At 41.7% G+C, this 19,325-nt stretch overlaps 1 protein-coding gene and 1 non-coding gene across 2 annotated transcripts in view; both read left to right on the top strand.

Moving 5' to 3' along the window:
• The first annotated feature begins 277 nt into the window (after window positions 1–277).
• On the top strand, window positions 278–396 carry LOC143276744 (5S ribosomal RNA). The gene has a single exon (XR_013053616.1). It is a non-coding gene; the product is annotated as a 5S ribosomal RNA (ribosomal RNA).
• A 15,841-nt stretch (window positions 397–16,237) lies between these two features.
• LOC143276396 (uncharacterized) overlaps window positions 16,238–19,325 on the top strand; it is a 28,630-nt gene continuing 25,542 nt past the window's right edge. Inside the window, exons 1-2 of the mRNA XM_076580883.1 lie at window positions 16,238–16,295; window positions 17,666–17,736. Of these exons, the coding sequence (XP_076436998.1) occupies window positions 16,238–16,295; window positions 17,666–17,736 (129 nt within the window). The remainder of the gene's footprint in view (window positions 16,296–17,665; window positions 17,737–19,325) is intronic.

The raw sequence follows: 19,325 nt of genomic DNA, 5'->3' as shown, positions 1-19,325 counted from the left end.
CACTTCACCACAGTGGTCCACCTCACAACTTAACAACATACATTGATGCAAGTTCGAAAAAAACAAAACAATCAAACACCACCACCACCACCAACGACACCAACAACAACAAAACATGCACACTGTGCTACATGATGCATTTCACCATCGTAAATCTAGGCATCTATTCAAAGGTCAATATACCTGTTATGCCAAATGATGTATTGCTCCATTGTCAGTTTGGATATCTGTTCGAACCACAAAGCATGAGGTACAATAGCTAATTGTTGACAAGCTTGCCAACGGCCACACCACGTTGAAAACACCGGTTCTCGTCCAATCACCGAAGTTAAGCAACGTTGGGCCCCGTTAGTACTTGGATGGGTGACCGCCTGGGAACACTGGGGGCTGTTGGCAACCTTTTTTCAAGGCCTGACTAAGCGCGTTGGGTTACGCTGCTGGTCAGGCATCTGCTTGGCAGATGTGGTGTAGCGTATATGGATTTGTCCGAATGCAGTGACGCCTCCTTGAGCTACTGAAACTGAAACCGGCAAGCTAACATGATGTTCTTGTCATCTATGCTCTGTTGTTGTTGCTTCGATTTTCCTTAGTGTTTTGGTCTCACCCTTCATACGTGGCTGCAGAATGTCGCTTGGCCCGTTCTTCTGTAGAAACTGGGATCACCACTAAACTGAAAGTGGTGCCTCTCAGTCATGGACTGTTATGGTATGGGTGGATATTTATATAGCACCTACCCTCGGTCGGAGACCAAGCTCTAAGCGCTTTACGAACACGGAATCATTTGCACAGCAGGCTGTCTACCTGGGTAGAGCCGACTGACAGCTGCCGTTGGGCGCTCATCATTCGTTTCCTGTGTCATTGTTGCTAAGTGGGTGAGGAGACAGACAAGATAAGGGAAGAAATATTTAGCGAGTTTGCTTCAGTCTTCAGTCTCTCACTCTCTCAGTAAACAGAAACAGAAAACAGACACAAGGATTTTTACCCTGAGCCAGTTATAATTATTAAGACAAAAATGAAAAATGTTTTTTTCACCCACTCACTCTTTTTACCTTGTAAGAAATTATTTCACATTACATTTTTTTTAAAAACTGGAACTAATGTCTTGACTGCCAGAAGTCATAATTCTCTCTGTGCATAATATCTTGATTCAATTCCAGGATCGCCTCAGTCCTAGGCCGGCCAGTTATGTCCACTGACAGTAAACATGTGTCAATGTCCACCCCACTCAACTCGTGGGACACTCGGGCACCACCTCCTCCGTTGAACATCAGTTCCACAAGGGGTCCCTCCACTCCGTGGCCGGTCAACATGGAGCCCTGATAACACTTTTTCCATGTTTTTAGCTCTTGGCACACTCCATTTAAATTCTTTCTTCACACTGAACGAGCATCCAGCTAATCCTCTTTAATGTTCCCCATTTCATTTAACTGTCCCCTTATGTTATTTTCTTATATTGACTGTCCATTCACACCACTCATGCATTCATGCCATTTTCCAGTTAACAATACAATATTCATTTAAGAGTCACTATTTCAAAACCAATAGCAACAAGAGAGGAAAGGCCTTCAAGACTCAGTTGTGATACACTTAAAAAAAAAAAAAAATCTAATCGTTAAAATGTATTCTGTATTTGTTATTATAAAGCTTCGGGTTAAAAGAAAAAGAAAAAAGAGGGAAAAAAAAGTCCTATTCGAACCCCGTGTGTTCGGGTGAGAAGAAACTGTTTTAACTCTCTCCATACGAACGGCGAAAGAGACGACGTTAACAGCGTTTCACCCCAATTACCATCATCAAAATATTGCAAGCGGAAGGCTCTTATACTGAAGAGGTGAATGTTGACAAAGAATACCACAATTCTGACGACGGAAGCTAAAGGTTGGGTCATTCAGACACCCACTGGACATCCGAGGAGTCTGTGTAGAGGAGAAGAGAGGACTGGCTGTATTGAGTGAGTTAAACATGCTTTTTTAAAGGGTGTCACGGACAAGGAGGGTTGTGCGTACGTGTGTGTGAACGCTGCCACTTTTGGTTGACCCCTCTCCTTGTAGCTCTCCCGCGTGCTCCATGTAGCTAAGCAAGTCTATGGAATGCACGTGTTGCACTGGAAAGCATGACGTGCAGATTTCCGATTTGTGAGTTATGGAAAGTTTTCTTCGTTTGGAAAACCAGCACCATTAGTCAGTGGAGCAAGTCCTTGGTAAAGGAGACGTGACTATCGCCGCAATCACACTGCAACATTTAACCGTTTTATCTGGATCTAGATGGATGTACAAGTTTAGCTACGGTTGATTCAATTTCTCTTTTATGTTCATTCTAGTTTTAAAGTTGATATGAAAATTGAGTATTTTGTTAAACTAATAATATGTAGAGGCAAGTTTAAGTACTTCTAAACGTCGTATGAAGTGAAAAGAGCTTCATTTTGAGAAAAGTCAAGACTGGACATTTTTACGTTTTATCAATTCAAGGGTATTGACTCTCATGGTTTATTATTTTTAACTGAATTCCAACTGATTCTGTGGATATTTTTGTGGCATTTGGGGCATAATCCAGTAAGTGATAAGGCGTTCACAAATCTTTCTCTGAATAAATATCTAACGGTCTCCTTCTCCAACATTCCATCACATGTTATGTATTGTTGATTGAATATAGGATTGAACGGGCAGGTTGACTTGAAACAAAATGGCGTCGTTCGCGTTCACGAAGAATATGAGCACGCGCTTTGAATATGTATAAATATGTGTACGCAACTAATTTTTGCCCATGACCTTCAGGGCTCAGCCAACAGATCTATAAAGTCCACTCGTAGTACTGATTTTAGTATTTTCCGAAAAAGACCACTTGGGCGAATGAACAAAATGAAAGCTCTGTACACAGAGTAAAACACACAAGCTTTTTATGTTTTGAGTATAATCTCAAAATGTAATGTTTAAGATGAGAAAGAGCAGTTTAAAGCAAATTAACCCCCCTAGCATTAATTACAGATTAACTTCCCTTTTTACTATCTGCACCAAAGACATGCAAAATAAATATATCTTCCATGCTTAGCAAAAGAAGTTCCTGTTTGAACAAAAAAATGATAAAAATGACTGCTCTTGTTGTTGTGGCATAATATGAGATCAAAGTGCCAAGTTTAGAGAGAGAGAAAAAAATGTATAACAGTAAATTCAGTTTGCATATAATCTGGCTTCTTTTTTTCCTTTCATTTTTTTGTGCCCATCCCACAGGTGCAATAATTGTTTTAACAAGATGACTGGAAAGAACTGAATTTTACCTATTTTTATGCCAAATTTACACACACACACAGACAGACAACCGAACACCGGGTTAAAACATAGACTCACTTTGTTTACACAAGTGAGTCAAAAACTACTAACTTCTCAAACTATTCAATCATAAGTTGAATTTCGAATAAAATAATCCAGCAACAAACCATTGAATAAACAATGAAATAACTTAATATTTCCCCACCTGATGTTCGGAGCCAGTCAAGGCTCACTCCGTCTCACAGACGCACATCACCCGAGCTCTGATACATTCAGACTGACGGTACAACATATACATTTCCGCACACACACATGAACATGCACAGCTCCCGGTTCACCCACACTTACCACGTGCAAAACATGTTCACATTCATACAGGTATTCTAAATGTACAAAATTAATAATATTTTTCGTTCTTCCTCTGGCCACAGGCATTCGTAACTCACTCTGTCATAGTCATAGAATCAGGTTTCAGTCACGCGCACATACACACTCATACAGTCATGTAACATTTTACACGTATGACCGTTTTCTTTATCTACCCTGCCATGTAGGCAGCCATACTCAGTGGGTGTGGGTGTGCGTGCTGGGTATGTTCTTGTTTCCATGACCCACCAAACGCTGACATGGATTACAGGATCTTGCATATTTGATCTATGTGTGTATACACACGAGTGGGGTTCTGGTACCAGCAGGTCTGCACACATGTTGACCCGGGAGACTGGAAAAAAATATCCACCCTTACCAACAAGGCGCCGTTACCGAGATTCGAACCCGGGACCCTCAGATTGAAAGTGCACCGCTTTAACCACTCGGCTGTTGCGTCTGTCGGGGAGTGGAGGGGAGGAGGGGGTGCGCTCTTTGTTGCTGTTTGCCAACATGTGAATACATTTCTTCCCCAGGCAGACAACAGCAAGTAGCTGGTCCGATGTACACACACTGCTCACACCGAAACAGCTGCTCACTGCTGTGCATGTTAACATCCCCTTTGGAGGAACAAACTGCTGTCATTAGCATTTACTGATGAATCATTTTTAACTACTTATGATTTTTCTTCAAGATGACTATCCACATTAAGTGATATTAGACATGAAAAAAAAAAGAGAAAAAAGAGGGAGAAGGGAAAGGGATAAAACAAAACAATACTATTCACAACATTAACTTACCAGACAGAGGGAGACGCTTTTGACACTTTGACACTTCAGTGTCATTGGCCATGAGGTCCTTGTGACATGGGTGAATGAGTCAACATACTTTCATTGCATGACAAACAAATCATTACAATAAACGATTAAAAATGGTGAAAGCAAATACTGAAACGAACCAAAGCTCTTTCCTTGAAGAAAAGTAGTAGCAACCAACAGGCCACCCAAAACATTAATAACACTTATCCACCAACACAACAAATTCCATTACTGGTTACAGGAGAAAATGTCAAACCTATCTGACCACGCGGTTTGTGTCTTTTTGTTCTGATTGTTGCCTGATTTTCAAAGCTTCTGAAATTAATTTTGCCATCCCAATCATCACCTCATGATCTTCTGTTAACATGCTAAAGAGATAATTTCGTTTCTCCAGTTCTTATCAAAAGAATACCACACATCTATTTCTCAAATCATCGAGAGAGAGAGAGAGAGAGAGAGAGAGAGAGAGAGAGAGCAATAACGATAACGATTTTTTCAAATAAAAGTCAAAGCCCCTTACTGAATGGGGTATCATGAAACAAGGTCTGAGAAAATTAGCATGACACGATGAATCTACAACACAAACCAACCAAAAACAGCTGACAGAAATGTCCAGCAACATTCACCATTCACGACGTAACATCTCTCTCTTCAATGCTTCAAATGTATATATACAAGTTACACAGAGTAGACTCATGTCTTGATGACATGAGCATATTGAACGTAAAGCTTGATGGATCTTTATGATATACTGATTGAAATAGTTGTCTGAGGTCACTCATGGCAGGGCAACATAACACAAAATGTAGCTCGTCTTCCTTAGCCATGTTACATAAACGACAAGAATATACAGGTTCCCTTAAATAAAGAAAGAGAATGAACGAACGAACGAACGAACGAAATTTTATTTCAAGAGGGTAAAGGAGTAAGCACAAAGCGCTTGTTTACATCCGGCCCTGTGAGCAAGAATAATAATGATGAACAGAAAAGAGAGAAAAAAAAGTGAGTCAAATTCACAACAGCAACATCAAAATCACGAAAGCAGCTACAAACATAGGTCTAGATATGTATGCACAACACAAAAAGTGAGAGTCAAATTCACAACAGCAACATCAAAATCACGTAAGCAGCTACAAACATAGGTCTAGATATGTATGCACAACACAAAAACGCTATAAATAAATAACAAGAGGGACAATGGGGAGGGGGCGTGGTGGAGAGAAGGAGGAAGAGACAAGGGGAAGAGTAAAGAAGGTAGGGGAGGCTGACTGAACAGACAGCTATACTGACAGTGGAGACAGACATGGAGAGACTGACAGCGGAGGAGAGAGGCATGTACATATCCACAATCAATACAGCTTTCTTGTTAATGATTTATGTGTCACATTATCACGTGTATTTCAGTAAATGTGCATGATATATGTTTTTGGAGGTAGGGATGCCTTTGACAGTGTTTACCTTCAGACAGGACAATATTTAATTCCATAAATAGCCCCTGAATATGACAGACTAGATTTGAAAAAAAAATGATCCTTGGAGGTGGCACCATAACTCTATGAACATGACAATGAGTGTTGGCTACAAATTTATTGTTTTAGTGAGGGGGAAGCAAATCCAGACATGATTTTGAATATAATAGACCTTTGAGATATATATAACTTCTGTTTTTAGTGGAAGGATATTGAGAGCCTTCTTATCAGATATAGTTAATGATGAAGATTTTAAAAGAATCAGTTTTATAGCTCGTCTATGCAGACTTAACTGAGGTTTCATAATGTTGTCACTTGCCGAATCCCACACTGTCGAAGCATAGTTAATGTGTGATTCTATATAAGATTCTTTAATGTGTAATTTTATATAGTGACTCCAAAATAGCTTTCGACAATGATGATTCAAAAAGTGATTAATTCTAGACAAAATATATATATATATATATATATATATATATATATATATATATATATATATATATATATATATACCTTTGACCATGACGTGTTATTATCGATAGTGACTCCAAAGATTTTGTGGTGGTCAACTTCTTCGCCGTTGATAAAAATAGACGAACAGTTCATTGACATACATTGACGTTCCTTTATCTACAGGATTTTTTAAATTTTATTGTATTTTTTAAATTATTTTTTTAAGATGGAAGATTCAAGTGCTTTAGTTCTGACCATTCATTCAGAGAGAGAGAGAGAGGAATTTGACTGAATGACGCAGAAAACACTCTCTTCATTATGTTTATACACCCTCATGATTATGTTTAAACACCCTCAACATTATCATTAAGAACCATCTTCATTATCTTTAACACTTTATTTTTAAACACTCTCATCGTTTAAACACCCTCTCCATTATGTTTAAACACCCTCACCATTGTATTAAAACACTATGATTATTTAGTTTAAACGCCATCATCATTAAGTTTAAACGCCATCATCATTAAGTTTACACACCTTCTCCATTAAGTTTGAACATTCTCATCACTCTGTTTAACCACCCTCTTCGTTATATTGAAACGCCAGCATACTTCCTCTCCACCTCCACCTTTACGACGCTGCAGACGTGACAAATTCCGAGCTTGGTTTTTGCCAGCACTTGGGACTTCAACACCCCAAAAACATCACATTATTTGATATGTAGATATCAAACTCCCTCTCTCTCTCTCTCTCTCTCTCTCTCTCACACACGCACACACACACATTTAACTTTTCAAAACACGTTTGTGCCTAGTGGTTGCGTTTAAAGAGACGGTAGTTTCGGTCCTGTCTTGATCAACAAACATTTCTGTTGTGCTGTTTTAACCGTTTCCTGATCTAGGCTATTATTGCAAACATTTGAAACATTATTTCTAACGGAACATGCATTGCTGAACACTGCCCAACTGAAGTAGCAGTGCAGGGCCTCCTCTGGTGTGTAGCCTTCTCGTGACAGACATAGTATCGATAGTCCCTTGTGGACATTCCCACGCTGAGACTGCGACAGACGAATCCGAATGTGGCTGTGTGTATTTGTATTGTATTTGTATTTCTCTTTTTTGTCAACAGATTTCTCTGTGTGAAGTTCGGGCTGCTCTTTCCAGGGAGAGTGCGTCTCTACACAGAGAGCGCCGATGAGCGATGTTGCAGTAATGCCACTGGATGCAGATGATAGGAATTAACAAATGAATAACAAACAGATAAATGAATAAATTTATATATATATATATATATATATATATATATATATATATATATATATACACATCACCTAATGAGGACGTCAAAAAGACGACTTTCAAACCAGGTGCATTGAACGACGCATAGACGAAAGCAAAGTTGAAACACAGCACAGGCCGTCTCAATTGCCCGTGGTAGGGTGACGTCACCGTGTTGGTTGTCGTCACACCCTGGGTGTCGGGGTTCAGTTCTGGGCACGACGACAGCTTGTGGTGGTCTGGACACACCCGCTGACCTCCTTCGTTCCTCCTCCAGGCCAGGACCCCAACATCACTGCAGCTGCCTGTCTGCAACTGGGTCACGCTTCCCACAGGAACGTGCAGCTGGAGGAAGCAGTCAAACCTCGATGTGTTCAGTCCTGTCGATGTGTTGTTGTTATCAGTGCTGGCTTCTGTAATGGAAGCCTGTGTGATACACCGATCATTGTCGTTCAAAGGGTGAACTTTCAATGGCAGTTTATCACCATTATCGTCGGTTGAAATGGAACTGGTTGAAAACGTTGCTGCATCATGGTTTAAAGGAAGGCTGGTTGAAAACGTTGCTGTATCGTCGTTTAAATTGTTCTCGTTGTCCTCTTTCTGAACACCAACTTTCTCTGTTCGCTCTTTGCCGTTGACTGTCGAAGTGTTCAACGTTATCACAATCATAAGAGAGAGAAGTTTTGTGTAACGTGATGACAATGTCCTGTTCAGAAACATTGTGAAATGTAATATCTTGTGATGTAATGTTTGGATCTGCAGGGTTTATGTCAATTGTGATGTGAGGCTGATTCAAAATACCAAAGTGTGTTTGTTTGTTTGTGTGTGGTTGTGTGTGTGTGTGTGTGTGTGTGTGTAGGTGTAGGCGTGTGTGTTTGCGTGTTTTTTGTTTTGTTTGTGTGTGTGTGTGTAGGTGCGTGCGTGCGTGCGTGCGTGTGTGTGTGTGTGTGTGTGTGTGTGTGTTTTGTTGTTTTTTTGTTTTGGTTTGTTTGTTCGTGTGTGTGTGTGTGTGTGTGTGTATGTGACAGAGAGAGAGAGAGAGGTGGGGGGAAGAGAAAGAGAGAATGAGAGAGAGAGGGATATATATATATATATATATATATATATATATAGTGAGAGAGTTATGGGGGGGAGGGGTTCTTCATTAGTCTGCAATATGACCAAATATACACTTGAAACACACACACACACACACACACACACACACACACACACACACACACACACACACACACACACACCTGCATCGACTCCGTAACGACACTTCACTCGTTTTATATTTTTATCAATTCTTAATTGTAATTTTTTTTTAATTACTCTATTTCTTCATTTCGTTTTATTTATTATTCTCGAACATCACCTAAGTGGAGATGCATAAAATTTAAGGAAATTTAGGTGATTTTATTTTATTGATTAATCTGTCACACACACACACACCATAAAAAATAATGATAAAATGATTCTTACATTACGGATAGCAGTCCGTACCAAATAAGTAACTAAACAGCGTTTCTAAAATGTGTTAACATCACGCACGCACACACACACACACACACACACAGAGAGAGAGAGAGAGAGAGAGAGAAGCGCATATTCATTTGGTAAAAAAAAAAGTATATACATAATGTGTGTGTGTGTCTGTGTCTGTGTGTGTGTGAGTGTGACGCAGCAAAGGAAAACCTGGCTACAATCGCAATTTGTCAATTTTATGTTTGTATACTGTCTACAAGTTTAAAAAAATCACAGATTAAAAAAAAAGATAGTAATAAATAACTAAATAAAATAAATAAAAATAACCTTATGGATCTATATGTCATAGTTTTTTCTATGATTTTTTCTAAGTTCGTGTACTCAATGAGTAGAAATGGAGAAATGGGCTCACGAAAAAACCTCATATTTGTGTGCCCATGACTTAAAAAAACAAGAAATATCCTGAATACCTTTGTGGTGTCAAAAGATTCAGAACTGAATAAACCTTAAATTTCCAGATAAAAGAGGCAGTCTTTTCTCTCTGCAGTACTCAAACAAGAATAGTATGGCAAGTCATGCAATACGGATTATTCAGCCACATGGAAAAACCCACATATGTGTCTGCCTGTAACTTTAAAACAAGAATTTTCCTGAACATATGCGTGGTGTCAGACGATTCAGAATTAAGTAAATTTTAGATTTCGATATGACAAAGACACAGGTAAATTCTTATTTTCTGGCAGTACTCAAAGACAAGAATGGCAAGTGGAGGAGTGACGTCATGCAATAGGCTACAGATTATACAGCGACAAGTGAGCCGACGGCGACAGTGAATGTTCAAATATTTCACGCCTATACCAAGCTGATGCATGAATCTTTGGAACTTCGGTTTAGATCCAGATCAAACTAACGTTTACGAACTGCAGTCATATTTATTGGCACACAATCAGCTGATGTAAAATCAGCCTGGATCATAGACTTAATTATCAATCTCTATGGTCCGGAAACACTGACTGTTACAACTGAAGTGACGATCTATGCAGCATTACCAACAGCTCCAGCGTCTTGACAAGGATGGAGATATGTATGCAGCATTACCAACAGCTCCAGCGTCTTGACAAGGATGGAGATATCTATGCAGCATTACCAACAGCTCCAGCGTCTTGACAAGGATGGAGATATCTATGAAGCACTACCAACAGCTCCAGCGTCTTGACAAGGATGGAGATATGTATGCAGCATTACCAACAGCTCCAGCGTCTTGACAAGGATGGAGATCGTGTGTGAAAGTGGCTGAGGAAGTGAGAGTGCGTGTGTGCGCGTGCATGTACATATGAGTGCGCGTTTGTGAGTTTTGTGCATGCTCGCATGTGTACGTGTGCGTATGTGACTAGTGTGTACCTGTGTGTATATGTGCATGTGTGCCCACGTGTATTTTTACGGTTTATGAGCGTTTGTGTGTATATGTTTGTGTATCTGAGTGATTTTAAAGTGTCTGTGTGTGTGTGTGTGTGTGTTTTCGCGCGCACACGTGTTTTCCACGTAAGTGTGAACATGGTGAGTGTGCGCACGAACGCATGCAGCACACAATTTGGTTTCGAAACACTAGTATCAGATGGTTGTAAAAATATGATATGTATCAGATTCATATCAGTACTGTCAACTCCCCCGTCCCTTCCTTTTGTCACTTAATATTTTTTGTTGTTCAGCAGGAATCGTGCATAAACGAATGAGCATTATTGTGAGATGTGATTTGCGTGTGCCTGTGTGTTGCATAATTGCATGATTACATAATAAAGTACTTTATAGGTTATTGTCTATTTTGGATTTGGAATAATATATTCTAGATTGTATATGTGTGTGACCCTGGAGAGAACGAGACAATTCAATACAAACGATACGCTAACCACTGTAGTTTAGAGGAAAACTGTGTACGCGACAGACTCCAAGGTTCCGTGGACATGGTTCGAACCTGCGTGACATTATTTTGATTGTTCCTTCAGGGTTGTGGATCTGAACTTTGACGTTGGCAACTTACATAATATTGTGTGCGAGTATTGTTGAATTATCAGTAATATTGGATGAGCGATTGAATACCGGCATGAATTAGTTACAGTAATTGAGTTGGGGAATTTAAAAGAAATAATTCATATATTCACATTCTAGCCCCACCCGGTGTTTATGTCTCATTCTACAGTATGCTACAGAATGCCAGTGAGTGAGAGATCGACAGTGTCATGCATTGGGCTACTGCTGATTTCAACTGTTCTCACAGAAGTGGTTTGGGGTTCCGAGTTTTTCTGCCTGTAGCTCCCCACACACGGGGTTTACTGTCAACATTTCGTTTTCGTCCTGAGTGGATTATCATCCATTGTTCTTGACCCCCATAGGTCAAGTCTAATTCTCTGCACTTGTAGTTTTCACGAACATGCTTAGTTTATTGTTTCATCCCTTTGTTTTTGTGTTCGTTTTTGTCTGCCCCCGTCACGTGCGTCGTTTCACTAGTATCACCCATTTCATATCTTCCATACACGGCCCCACCCAGGTTCATCATGTCGCAGTTCTACTGTCAGCAGTCCACAGGGAACCATCGAGATTAGGACGCCAGGAGGCCACATGCCAGAGGAGACCATGCACTGTGGTGTTCTGTAGTGCTTGTTCTGATTGAACTTACCCTTCAGGTTTCTGCTCATGTTAGTTTTAGAGAGACATATTCGTAACAAGAGAGAGGTCCCTGGCAAACTATGGGGAGTTTCTCTCAGCTTATGTTAAAAAAGCTTTTTCCACTCAGCAGACAGGGACAAGGGGCAAGCTTGATGACTTTATTTTAAAGCATGAAACAGCTGTAATTTGCTGCACATGCTAACCTCCCTTTTTGTACGTCTAAAAATGCTAACATGACCATTACAGATAAAGGTTAAAGCAAACACCTCCATTGCTACACTCTCCACCACTGCCACTCTCCTCAGCGGAAATCAGTTCTAAGGTTACAGGTTAAACCAAGACTGATTCTTATGATTCTTTCCCTTCTTTTTGGAAAATGAAGACTACAGGTGTTTATTTATGCTCTCTCTCTCTCTTTCATAACAAATGCCATCCATTTCATCCACTTTTCACCATGGAACATATTACTAACAATACTTTCAACATTCTCAGTGCTTACCCAAGCAACAATCGTGCGATCAGCTCTACCAGTGTAGAAATGGAGCAGATGAACGTGAATGTAAATCTGTGTGTTTCAAATCAGAGACTGACATTGGGATATATATATATATATATATATATATATATATATATATATATATATATATATATATATATATATATATATATATATATCAGTTCTTCCTTCTGCAGTTGCTCTATTCAGTGGAAAGGGAAACTTGTGTCTGTTTCCTCTACAAACAGACAGACTGTATAATCACACATGTCCAGATACACATTTTGCCTGCTCTGTACTGACGTGCTACTGCCTGCCTGTGTATGTACGTTGTAATGGTGTGAAAGACTGTCCTGGGTTTGAGGATGAAGTGGTTTGTGACAGTTAGCATGTCCAGGCTATTACAGATGTCGCTCATGAATAATGTGTGTCCATCCAGACAACATATGTGATGGAGTTTCGCAGTGTCCACAGTGGGATGACGAACTACTGTGTCAGTATCATCGTCCTTCCCACTGTACTTGCTATGGACTGTCTGCCTTCTGTCACCATCCTTTTGAAACAGAAAACATCACTGGTCTTCGCTACCTGGATGCCAGGAGTTCAGCTGCATCGCCTTCAGATTTGTTGAACTGACCATGCTGGTTTATCTCAATCTCCAGAACTGCAGTCTTGTTTATATTAGTTTTCCCAATTTTTTTTTTTTAATTTAAGCAGCAATAATCTGACATCTGTTGAGTGGCACCACCTGAAAAATGCGCGACTGCGTTCTTTACGTTTGGCAAGGAATCCAATGACATTGGTTTGTTCCGGTAAAATTGATGAAAGTTTAACTCACCCTTCTGTCAGAACACTGGATCTAATATCATTATGAATGTAATAGATAGTAGATTTTTACAACTGCTTCCTCATCTTCAGCTCCTCAATCTCTCTGGAAACAGAATAAATCACTTTTCAGTTGACCAGACTCCAAAGTGTGGATGTCCGAGGCAACAGGACTGAATATTTCCCACGGAATTTATACAATTCTTTGGCTTTCCTTGAAGCAGTGTATGCTGACAACTACAACCTATGCTGTCTAGCCATGTTACCAGTGGGTTTCAACTCCTAAACTGTCATGCTCCTTCAGACGAAATTTCCTCCTGCGAGGCAATGCTGCGGTCTGACGTGTACCGTGCTGTGCTGTCTGTCTTCGCCACTCTCACCTTGCTGGGCAGTCTGTCCAGCTTCATATTCCGGGCCTTTGTGGACAGAACCGGTGTCACACAGAGCTATGGGGTCTTCGTCATCCACTTGTGTGTCTCGGACTTCCTGATGGGTGTGTACCTGGCTTTGATAGGGGTGGCAGACAGAATGTACCAAGGCACCTATCTGTGGAATGATGTCAACTGGAGAAATAGCGTGACATGTACAGTGGCTGGATTTCTCTCTTTTGTATCGAATGAAGTGTCGGCATTCAACATGTCTGGATCGGTTTTTAGTTCTCAACCTTCCATTCAGTTCTGCACATTTTGGACGACAGTCAGCTCATATGGCTTGTTTACTGGCATGGTGCACTGTGATTGGACTGGCGCTAGTTCCATTACTGCCTGTTGTATCTACCTGGCAGTTTTACCAGAGGAGTATTTGCATTCCTCTGCCTATCACCTGGGACGACTCACCTAGACATACCTATTCCTTTGGCGTCATAGTCTGCCTGAACTTTGTTCTCTTCTTGCTCGTCTATATTTTGTTCTGGTGAATTTGTACTTTTGTATATACACCCGATTAAAACTCTCATCATTTGCACTTTTTAATTTACACCATACCATTTCTTGAAAAGTAGAATTTGCTAATATTGGACATTCTTGGGTTTCTAAGGATTTGTGCAAAAACAGGGCTACACCTCTTTTTATTGATATCAGTAAATATGTCATAGTTTGGGATGCTACGGTGCTCTTTTACTTTGAATATCTTACTCTGTTTTTTGTTTTTGTTTGTTTGTTTTTTGTTTGTTTTTTGTCTTTGTTAAACTGAGAACTTGTGGCTTTACCTCATTAAATCTCACGTTAACTTCTACTATCTTATTGAAGAGACTATCTACATTACTGTATAAAATGACACAGTCACAGGAAAACTGAAAGTCTTGACAATTATTTACAGTCTGTTTTACATTGTAAGGTTGCAGTCACTCGTCATCTGTCATGGTCTGTTCTTCCTTCACCTTGTCTGCATATGTCTGGTCATCCACTCTGGTCTTTTTGACTAACTGGCCGTTTCTGATAATCAGGTCGTCGTTTCGTTTATTCATTTATAGTCTGTTCATCTAAGATGGTGATATTAGACTGATTATCAGGTCCTTGTCCCCTCTGGCCATTCTTTCTTCTTTTTTTTGTTTTGCCAATAGATCTTTGAATAGTTGTCTTTCTGTTGGTGTCATTTCATTGTTTATGTACACCCTCTTCTTAGGGTCACAGATTTCCTGATTTGTCATTGTTGCTTTTTTCATGATTTCTCTCTTTCTACTTTCTGTGGTCAGTCACTTTCAGCATTCTAGGTCTGTTCCCCCCTTGTCTTCCCAACCTGATTGGGTCTGTCACTTCTCCTTTCTCCACTGTCACTTCTCCTTTCTCCACTGTCACTTCTCCTTTCTCCACTGTCACTTCTCCTTTCTCCACTGTCACTTCTCCTTTCTCTACTGTCACTTCTCCTTTCTCCACTGTCACTTCTCCTTTCTCCACTGTCACTTCTCCTTTCTCCACTGTCACTTCTCCTTTCTCCACTGTCACTCCTTTCTCCACTGTCACTTCTCCTTTCTCTACTGTCACTTCTCCTTTCTCCACTGTCACTTCTCCTTTCTCCACTGTCACTTCTCCTTTCTCCACTGTCACTTCTCCTTTCTCCACTGTCACTTCTCCTTTCTCTACTGTCACTTCTCCTTTCTCCACTGTCACTTCTCCTTTCTCTACTGTCACTTCTCCTTTCTCCACTGTCACTTCTCCTTTCTCCACTGTCACTTCTCCTTTCTCCACTGTCACTTCTCCTTTCTCCACTGTCACTTCTCCTTTCTCCATAAAATTCATGATGTCAGTCACGTCGTCTTCTTTCCTTTTTTCTGCACTGCTGGTGCTACTGTCCTACAGGTTGACAATCACGATGTTTTTGTTCTTTTTCCCTTCTCTGTTTCATCTCTTTCTGCAAGGGCCTCTGCCAGTTTTCCGTCTACAATTTCTACTCTTTTTATTTTTCTCACAACAACGGTTTCAACAATACACAAAAAAAATTATAAAATAAAATAATACTTCTAAAAAGAAAAAAAATGGTATAGATGTAACAGGGAAAAGCTCACAACAATGGATTCAACAATACCCAAAACATTACAGAATAAAGTAATGCTTCAAAAAAGAAATATGGTATAAATGTAACACAGAAAAACTCACAACGGTTTCAACAATATCCCAAAACATTACAGAATAAAGTAATGCTTCAAAAAAGAAAAAAATGTTATAGATGTAACACAGAAGCTCACAACAACAGTTTCAACAATACCCGCCTCCCCCCCCCCGAAATTATCAGTTTTGGAAGGTCAGATGTGTCTAGAAAAGTTGACAACTTCAGAAAGTTTGGGAGATTTTGACGGAGCGATCACAAAACACCAGGTGACGCGACCAACCATCTCGTTCGCTTCGCCGCCATTGTTTTGCAGCAAAATGACCGGCGTCGAGTGCGTTGTTTCACCGTTTGTTGATAATACCGGATATTAGACCAGTTTAGATCAAGGCTTCTACTCTAAAGATAGACAGGTGATTGCTGAGTAGAAAGACCAGTTTAGATCAAGGCTTCTACTCTAAAGATAGACAGGTGATTGCTGAGTAGAATTATGAGTTTTTCCCCACAGACCATTGGTGGGGATTTTTTGTTTCGAGTCAAATTCGGTACGTAGATGTGCGTGCAACGTGTGGAAACAGCAAGTACCGCGATCATGCACATCTGCGTGCCGTGCTTTCTGCGCAGCCCGTGGCTCCGCGCATATGTGCGTGGTACGTTGTTTGGATCTGTCGAAATATCTGAATATTATTGATACTAAATACCACTTAATTTTTTCTTCTTTCGTGAGCAGCAGGCCGACTGATCACGTGCCAGCACAATGACCAACATTCATATATACACACACACACACACACACACACACACACACACATACACACACACGCACGCACACACACATACACACACACACGCGCACACGCGATTGAGACTTCAACTCCGAATTGGGTGTCATCGAATGCCAAAGGTGCCAATATTGTTCTAGGATAGAGGTCCAACATGAAGGCAGATTTCTGTACATTTTCTTTCTATAATAGTCCAAGGTGAGGTGCGGGACTTGCTCCACAAAGGCTAAATACGCGGAACCTTGATCACCTCCCCTGGCACCCCGCAAGACAACGTCCAGGTAGCGCCACCACGTCTCAAACTGTGGCTTGAAATGTCTTTACTGACGGGCGCAATAGCCGAGTGGTTAAAGCGTTGGACTTTCAATCTGAGGGATCCGGGTTCGAATCACGGCGACGGCGCCTGGTGGGTAAAGAGTGGAAATTTTTACGATCTCCCAGGTCAACATATGTTCAGACCTGCTTGTGCCTGAACCCCCTTCGTGTGTATACGCAAGCAGATGATTAAATACGCACGTTAAAGATCCTGTAATCCATGTCAGCGTTCGGTGGGTTATGGAAAGAAGAACATACCCAGCATACACCCCCCCGAAAGCGGAGTATGGCTGCCTACATGGCGGGGTAAAAACAGTCATACACGTAAAAGCCCACTCGTGTACATACGAGTGAACGTGGGAGTTGCAGGCCACGAACACAGAAGTCTATACGCCCTGCTACGAGCATGCGAAGACGCCAGGCGAAGGCTGCGGCTGATAGAGGGAAAGCTTGGGGAATCGGGTGGTTCGGAACCTTGTAAACTGAAGGCGCCTGGAATCGCCGCCACTGGGCAAAGGGTATGTGAATGAAGCACAGGGAGTGTGGTTTGTTTCCCCTCTGTACTGATCAGTTCTTTCTGGACCACTTCACAAGCACAGTAATAAGTTCTGGTCTTGCTCCACCCCAAAACTGTCCATTGTCAACTGTCTACCGGCCTGAAGGCCCTTCTCATTGCTAAACAAGTTAGATCTTCTCAACAGTCCATGGAACGTGACCATACATGCTGCCCAAAAGAGACCAATGTTAGGTAAAGCTGGCCTCTAATGGCCAGCAACAAGCCCGGGGTAGTGGGGGCTTTATGCACAACTTACAGCCTTTTTTCTCTGTCAGTACCACACAGTCTTGTTTTTACTAGCCACAATTGTTAGAACGGATGGCCCAAACCACACTGTAAATGCATAGTTCTGACAATGTTGGTTCAGCCTACCTGAAGAAGGCTGGAGGCGACGCGCCAGGTACGGAGCGAACAGCGCCACCTCACGCTCAGCCACAGGTACAGGAGGGGAGGGGGGGGCGAGGGGTGGTGGTCACGTGACCAGTAAAGGTGGAGGACCCACCTACCACCCGACAGGCTCCGCGCAATCTAATAAAAGAAAGATTTAAGAAAAATGGGTCTCCGGATCCTCGCACGCTCAATTAAGTGCAGCCAACACCAAGAATTTATACACAATACAAAACTTTATTCACTCATTCACTCAGACATACTGACAACCGAAACAGCAGTGAGGCCTTAACTATTTCCCTTAATCCCCCCCCCCCCCCCCCCTCCCAATCTAATAACCCGCTACCCATAATTCGCCTCACTATGTCAAGCTTGGTTGTTTTTAAAGAGAAAAAAAATCACATTCGCTCGAACACACACTCACCCCTCTTGTGCACTGCTCTCACACATGCACACGCATCCTCTACCGTCCATGTCGGGCTGGCATTGGTCCTGAACACAGTGGTCCCAGGCACGCACGAACCGCCACGACGTCGGCGGAGTCACTCCCTGCAGGCAGGCGAAGTGTTGGGATACACGGCGAGCACGCCCCAGTGAGGCAGTAGTTACGTGGGGCGAGGACAACACAGATGATGTGCCCAGGCCACACTCAGGCACTAGGGGGGACTGCAGCACCCGGGAAGATGGCCGATACACGGGAGTACCGTAAACTCCAGAGAGGACATCAGGCACCCAGGGAAACTGCAGGAATCGTCTGACACTCTTCGAAGCATGAGACAAAACAACGGTGGAAGATAGATCCTCAGCCGGGAAAAACCGCTACACACATCTCGCTGGTTTATCCGTCGTCAGTGCACTGTACCGAGTCGACCGCAATACACAAGTTTAAGAAGCAGGCGCAGCAACGTTGAGTGTGATGCGAGTGTGACTGACTGACTGACTGCCGAGCTGACTGACTCAGTGACTGCGTTGTTCTAGATCTGCACGAACAGATCAACACGCCACACACTCTAAAGCACCATCCACGCTGCCGGCCAACTCTCTCCACATAGCACAAGCCTATCTGGCTTCCATCTGGATCAACCCGGCTCTACACAGGAATCGACCTCACTGCTACAGCTCTTTCACGGATGATAATAAGTCTGTTATCCACTGGGGGGAGGGGGGGCGGGGAAGTTACCTTTGTACGATTTCTCTCAAGTTCACACAAGTCGCACTTCTCCATGTTCTGTTCGTCTTTCTATCGGTTTACCACCAAAACACACACACTGGTAAAAACGTCAACTGGTCAAGCATTCAGTGGTCTCTCCCCCTCTCTCTCTTCCAGTAGCACTACAGTATACTAAAACAACCATGTTGATTCACATCTGCAGTCTGTTACATGACTGAGTTTTGGCGCTTTTCAGCACACTCTTCAGAGCTGTAAAAATACTCGAGCCAAGAGTCAAGCACAAGAAAAACAATGCATGTGCTAACTTGAAAGCAGACACACAGAGGGGTTTCGCACACACTCACACGTACCACTGAATGCCTTATTACAACTGTTCATAATTATCACTAAACAACAACAACAACAACAAAAAAAACAACCAGAATATGTGTGCACACAGATATACATAAATCTGAATCCACAAGGATAG

This window comes from Babylonia areolata, chromosome 32 (genome assembly GCF_041734735.1).
Source record: "Babylonia areolata isolate BAREFJ2019XMU chromosome 32, ASM4173473v1, whole genome shotgun sequence".
Classification (NCBI taxonomy): Eukaryota; Metazoa; Mollusca; class Gastropoda; order Neogastropoda; family Buccinidae; genus Babylonia; species Babylonia areolata.
Note: the sequence above shows the minus strand (reverse complement) of the source record. Positions and strands in the feature narration are given on the sequence as shown.